General features: G+C 33.5%; 1 protein-coding gene across 1 annotated transcript; it reads left to right on the top strand.

Annotated features, from left to right (window-relative positions):
- The first annotated feature begins 895 nt into the window (after positions 1 to 895).
- Positions 896 to 4,490, top strand: Prdm13 (PR/SET domain 13). Its single transcript, XM_014436274.1, has 5 exons — positions 896 to 991; positions 1,521 to 1,767; positions 2,015 to 2,474; positions 4,122 to 4,235; positions 4,382 to 4,490. Exons 1-5 carry the CDS (start codon positions 896 to 898, stop codon positions 4,488 to 4,490), a joined length of 1,026 nt encoding a protein of 341 aa, XP_014291760.1.
- Positions 4,491 to 6,361: the final 1,871 nt, after the last annotated feature.

The raw sequence follows: 6,361 nt of genomic DNA, 5'->3' as shown, positions 1-6,361 counted from the left end.
ATTGAATACTTGTAACCTACTATCATTTTTATGTTGATATCAAAGAGTAAAGTTATTTTTCTATTCATTTGGTTTGTTCATATTTTATCTGCTCCAATAATGTTTAATCTCCTCTGACAAAAATCGAATAATGTCCCCTAATTTTATTGTATTTCTTGAGCAAGTATAACTTCCTAATAGTGATCTACTTGAAGCTACAAAAAATGAGATTAAGCTATATACAATGCCTAAAACATTATTAAAACCTCCTGATTTACAAAACAACTATCGCTTTTGCGCGTTAAAGAGAAAAACATTCTACAGTGACTTCTTAAGTGTTAGTGGGGCAATAATACTATATATTTAATTTATAATGAAGAAACTTTTCCATCCTCTTCTCCAATAATACTATGGAGTAACATATTCACAAAATGATCGCTTATATCCCTCGTCTTCTCACCAACTTACACAAGTATTTCGTATAAGCATAACATGTGCTTTTTATATTGTAAGATATTCCGGGAGAAGGTCAAAAACACTTGGAAGAGCCTCGCGGAACCCCGGTTGGAAACCATTGCTGTAGCTTATGAAGTCGTCATACCTACAACACTTATTGTTTAATTGCTTAATTTTAATTATTGTGAAGCGATCGTTCAAAAATCAAATATAATCTCCCATCAAATCACATATCCATTTCGTGTTGCGGTTACAATGGTCCGTGTTTAATAAAGCTAGGAGAAGACAAAAGAAGGACACCCACCTGCGGCGAGCAGCCCTAACCACCCCAATGAAGATCCACCATGGCGAACCACTTGCCGCTGACAGGCGAGTTGGGGTGCACCCCCACATTATTGCGGGGGCCCCCACCACAAACTAATATATAATGAGCCGCCAATGGCGGGGGTGGCAGTCAGAGATGGCCGTGGTTGCTGCAGAGAACATCCCTCCGGGTGCCACCTCCGCCCACCTTCCTCTTCCGCGGGTTGTCTCTTCCGGCCTATCTTCCGACAAGGTGAGTGAATTGCTCTTGGCTTTACAGTATATCATTTCCTCTTATAATCTTGACTGGGTTTAATCTACATAATATCACCAAAATTAGTGATAAAAATAATAAAGAAAAAAGTGATAAATTAAGAAATGATCACAAAAAGACTGAGAAATTTATACTAATGCTGTTGAATAAATTAGTAAATCATTTTATCCCTACTAATAAATAGAATGAAACTATCAAAATACATTACATAGTGCAATTCACGAAATGTAACAATATAACTTATTTATAAAATAATAATCAATAAGCATACCAATAATTCAATCATACCTTAAAAATATTTTTAAAATGTATCCAATTCTATGAGTTAAATGAATTGTTGTGAAATAACACTATCATGAACTCCGTACTTAATTAATACATAAATTAATTATTTGTATATTAAATTTTACGCTATTCATGTATATTTCTAAATATAGCTTTATGATTTTTTTTTCTTTCTAAGAAGTATTTAATAGATATTAATCAAAACCACCGTATTTCTACTCAGATATCGCTTCGGATGGGAGACAATGGCCTTCTGGTTTCTTCAGATGACCGCCTGCTCCTCCAGAGCCTTCCACTGTCCGAAGACTTCCACAGTTGCAGCGCTGTTTTGGAAAGAGGCCTTCGAGAGGACACCGTTTTCTTGCAGATGACCAGAGCGGTCAAGAAGGGGGAAAGGATCAGCCTATGGTTCTCTACCAGCCTTCAAGCTGCAATAGGAATACCCTTCCTCACACCTAGTAACATATTGGGTACAAATATTTTTATTTCATTTTCAAACGTCTTTTTGAATCAACTATATTTTATAACTTAGATAATAAAACAGTGATATACACTTGAAAATAGTGATAGTTTTAAATGATTTTTAAATATATAAGTAGCTGAATTTAAAAATGTAATGAAAAATGTTAGCACCTGCAAAGTTTTCAGTTAAATGATCGCCAATCGATTCCTTTCCTTTTTTTAATCAAATTTCTAAACGTTCTGTAACAACTACAGGTGAGAAGAACTATGTGTGTCACCACTGCAGGGAATGCTTCGAGTACCCGAACCCATTGAAGATTCACTTGGCCCTCGACTGTGGACGGTTAAGTCTGAACGACCTCTGGCAGAGAATGAAGAAGTCTTCCGACACAACTAATAACAATTCGGATGCACCGTTCGACCTCTCGGCGCTGTCCCTCAAGAAGAGCCCTCCCTCTCCGTCCCACAGCTGCTACTCGAACCCCAGCCCACAGCCCAGACCGGACGGCTCTCTAGAAGAGAGGCCTGCCTCGGAACCACCACACTCCGCCTTCAGACCGTACCTAAAGGCTGAGAATGGGGAATCTATCCTCAGCAGCAGGGCGGCCGAGATAGAGGCCTTCGTCAGCAGTCTTGGCCAATCCAAGCAAGGCCATCTTTGTCTCTATTGCGGCAAACTCTACTCCAGAAAGTACGGTCTCAAGATACACATCAGGTACTTTAGCTCAAAAGTATATACTTAGGTTGTCAAAAATACACTTTTGTTAGTTAATGATTTTATTAATTAGAAGATCTATAAATAAAGAAAGTTTTTAATTATGGCCACTTTGGCTGGCTTACTACTTGTAGTCAGGCCAGTAGGAATTCCTCAAACAGACTTACAACTTCCGGAGAATTGGATTTCTATCCATAAACCTGCTCCTAATGGAATAATGTTACAAAACTTTAAAGCTTGAATTACAATTTATTAGCATATTTGTATTGGCAAAGGTTTAAGAAGAAATAATTATAATGACAACTTAATTGTATTTTGATCAAATCCAGTTTAATTTCACTAATTGATGACGGTCTTTCGTAGCATTAAATCCTTTTAAAACATTTGCAAATTTGTTAGGAACAAGTTTCAGAGCAATTTGTGTTCTTTGGCATAACTACACTGTTGTATACAGCAGGGGATCCATATTGAACATTTTTTGTCAAGGGCGAAGAAATTTCATTTTACCTATAAGTTAATAGTTTTCGGTTTTGTTTTTTTTATTTGTAACACTAATTGTTTTTCCAGTTGTTATGTAGATCTCATCGCTAAGTAGGCCTATGGAAACTTTTTTACCATCGATCCTATTTTAGTCAAGGACTGGTCCTTACTAGGAAATGTTGAGCAAGCTAAAAGTTGTAATTCATCATTGTGTGAGACCTATTAAAAAAATTTAACACATAAAAAGATAGGAAATTTTTCAAGGAATTTTTTTAATAATCCAACTTCCACTTAATTAAATAGTTTGGAAAATTCGTCATGGAAAATATTCGCAACCGACATAACATAAATTTCAAAACTCCTCCAAATTTTTTCTGAACCATTATTTAATATGGTTTAAACTGCAAGTTTTTATCCAATATTATGATAATAATAATCATTTTGATATTAGTAATCTTTTTTAAATTCTCTAATATTCTAATATCATATTGGGTGGAAAGTTATTTCGTATTGAATGCATAATCGGAGTTCATAATTCACATTATATTCAGCAAGCGATTCTCAAGCCATATTTGACTTTACATTTTTGTTCATCTAAAGGGCGCTTCAGGGTTAAGTGTCCAAACTGAAAATATGAATTAAGGATCTCATTACCTCGATCATAGAGACAAAGTCGCCATCTTTCTTCCTCAACAGTAGTTGCCGAACGCCACTAGCATATTTGTTGTTATCACGCTCTCCAGATCTGACACCACTATGTTTTTTTGTTTTGGGTGGCATTGGGTAAAAAGTCAATGAAAGTCTGGTCAATGATAACAATTCTTTACGAAGAAGGATAATTGAAACTTGCAAAACGATAACACATACTGCCGTTCGGCCACTGCAGCAGAGGAAGAAAGATTCCGATCTTAAAGAGAGTCCTAATGCTCTATGTAATCACTTTAAACAATATTTAATTTAAATATATATGTTTAAATTTCAATAATAAAGTAGTTGGAACATATATTAATTTATTTATTATAACCTTAATAATCCATAACAATGAAAATCTTTAGACGTGGATATCCCCAACATCTTGCACTCCGTGCACTGAACACACCATATAGCTTGTGTTACAATATGTATGTAAGCTTACTTGAATAAAAATTTTGTTTTGTGATTCTTTAGAACACACACCGGATTCAAGCCACTGAAGTGCAAATACTGTTTGCGACCTTTCGGAGACCCCAGCAACCTCAACAAGCACGTCAGGCTACATGCTGAAGGGGACACACCCTACAGGTAAATAAAAAATCTCTTTGATAATAAATAAAATTTATGTAACTAATAAATAGCCGTACTATTTTCCTCTTATTTTTGTATAGTAATTACTATGAAGTAAATTTGTATACGAATTTCAATAATTTATCTAGTGTTTATCTTCCCAGGTGTGAGCTTTGCGGAAAAATGTTGGTGAGAAGGCGAGATCTCGACAGGCATATGAAAGCAAGACACAGCCTCAGCGAATGCAATCAGTATCAGATGAACAATGTTTAATTCTGCCATTCAAGTTCCCTTACTTGCTCAATCTATCTAGTCTATCAAGTCTGAATACTAATCATTAAATATGTAAATATTTCTTAATATAAAAAAAAATCTATATTTAAATTAAATTTGTTACGTCTTTATTAATTTTAATTATTGTTTGAACTAGAAAAATGTAAATATAAATATATTTATTATTAAAACATGTTTATTTTCATGTAAATTTAACAAAAAAACATATACATGTATAAACATATATACATGTTCAACCCTGGAACCGCAACAATTTTGGAAGTTTTATTTGATTAATTCGACATGGGGGGACTACGCACGTGAGACCTCCGATTTTAATGAAATATTTTTTGGTGGTTCTGGGTCGAAAAATATTAGAGGCGTGTCTGAGGGTTCTTACCAATGCGCCTTACGAGGCGAAACAAATATTTTTCATAATTTTAGATTTTTTTTTTATTATTTGATCACTTTTTTACCCTACATCTATTAAACCAATCAATTCATTTTTCGTTTTTATTATTTTTTTTTTTGTAAAATAAGAACAAAAGATTGTTGTTTATATTAAATAAGTTTAAGTGTGTGGGGTCCACTTCTCAATGTCAATCGGTCTCAACTGCTACAATAAGGTAACCATATCAGAGATTTCTGCCAAATATATTTTTTTGAACCGGTCCAGTAAAATATTTTTTGGTTTTAATAAAACTTCGTGTTTAAGGGTAATTAACCGTTGATTGTATAGTTTGTAAAGTGAGTGGAAATGTACTTAGCACCAATGCGAATTAAATATGAAGTTTCATTAAAACTAAAAAATATTTTACTAAGTAGTTTAGTAAGCCATCGATACAAGAATGACCTTGCCCAGAAGTCGAAGTTTAACAAGGAGTAATTTCAGGACAAAATCATTGAAACTATTCTGTATATTTTTATTAAAATGAAATCTCGCTTCTTGATTTTTTTCTGCCATTCGCTCCACTTAGTTCCGGCTTCACAAAAAAATTGAAACAAAAACAAAACTTTGAACTTTTTTTCAGCTATACGCTGACAACTAGAGAAGTGACCATTTGTCGAAGATTAACATTCTGTATAAAATTAAAGCAGACGGTAAAAGTGTAGGACGGTGTGTGACAGTATAAATATAAGTGTAAAAATAAACTCCCATTTGGCGCTCGGGTTGTTCCTTACTTTCAACTTTACTTCGGTGAAAGTAACTATTTTCCAGATTTCAGGTATGCCTAAGCTAAACTGGAAATTTACGAGGGAAATCTTCACAGAGATTAGAAAAGAGTCCTTTGTTGAGTGAGCTATAGTGATAACGTTGAGCCAAAAATAAAATGTACGCATTTAGTCTCTTTTTAATTTCATAAAAAACATTTATCTTCTGAAACATTTGTCGACGTATTAACCATTTTTTATATGAAGTTGTAGCGGCAACACAGATAACCATAAAATGAAATATAATATACGCATTTTGTAAGAAATTATGTCTTTAATTTAATCCTAGAATGACACAATTCTATAAGTCAATTTAATCTGACACTCTGGGGTGTGATACAGCCCAACATATGAATTGATATAAAATATAAGTGACATAACCTGCAATGCTTATAATGCATTTTAAAATAACTAAGTGGTCTAGGTAACAAAAATAAATCATTTCAAAATGGATTATGTACATATGTATTTCCAAAAATCACATATTGTAAAATTTTACGAGCCAACTAGCTAAAAAATAAATAAAAATGAATTTTTGTTCCTAAATAAAAAAAATAATTTGTATGGCTCTTAAATGCAGACAAATGCGAAGTAAATGAATCATAAAACGTGGTGGAAAAGTCATTTTTTAAATTAAAAATGAATAAAATACATAGTGG

This window comes from Halyomorpha halys, unplaced genomic scaffold (assembly GCF_000696795.3).
Source record: "Halyomorpha halys isolate HHAL.00 unplaced genomic scaffold, Hhal_1.1 Scaffold1856.1, whole genome shotgun sequence".
NCBI classification, from domain to species: Eukaryota; Metazoa; Arthropoda; class Insecta; order Hemiptera; family Pentatomidae; genus Halyomorpha; species Halyomorpha halys.
The sequence above is the reverse complement of the archived record's forward strand: the minus strand, read 5'-3'. Positions and strand labels throughout refer to the sequence as shown.

Bases quoted from the DNA above. Each gene is read 5' to 3' on its own strand.
- Prdm13 (XM_014436274.1), top strand. From the start codon at position 896: ATGGCCGTGGTTGCTGCAGAGAACATCCCTCCGGGTGCCACCTCCGCC. The intron at 992-1,520 runs GTGAGTGAATTG...ATTTCTACTCAG, and splicing joins CCGGCCTATCTTCCGACAAG to ATATCGCTTCGGATGGGAGA. The intron at 2,475-4,121 runs GTACTTTAGCTC...GTGATTCTTTAG, and splicing joins GGTCTCAAGATACACATCAG to AACACACACCGGATTCAAGC.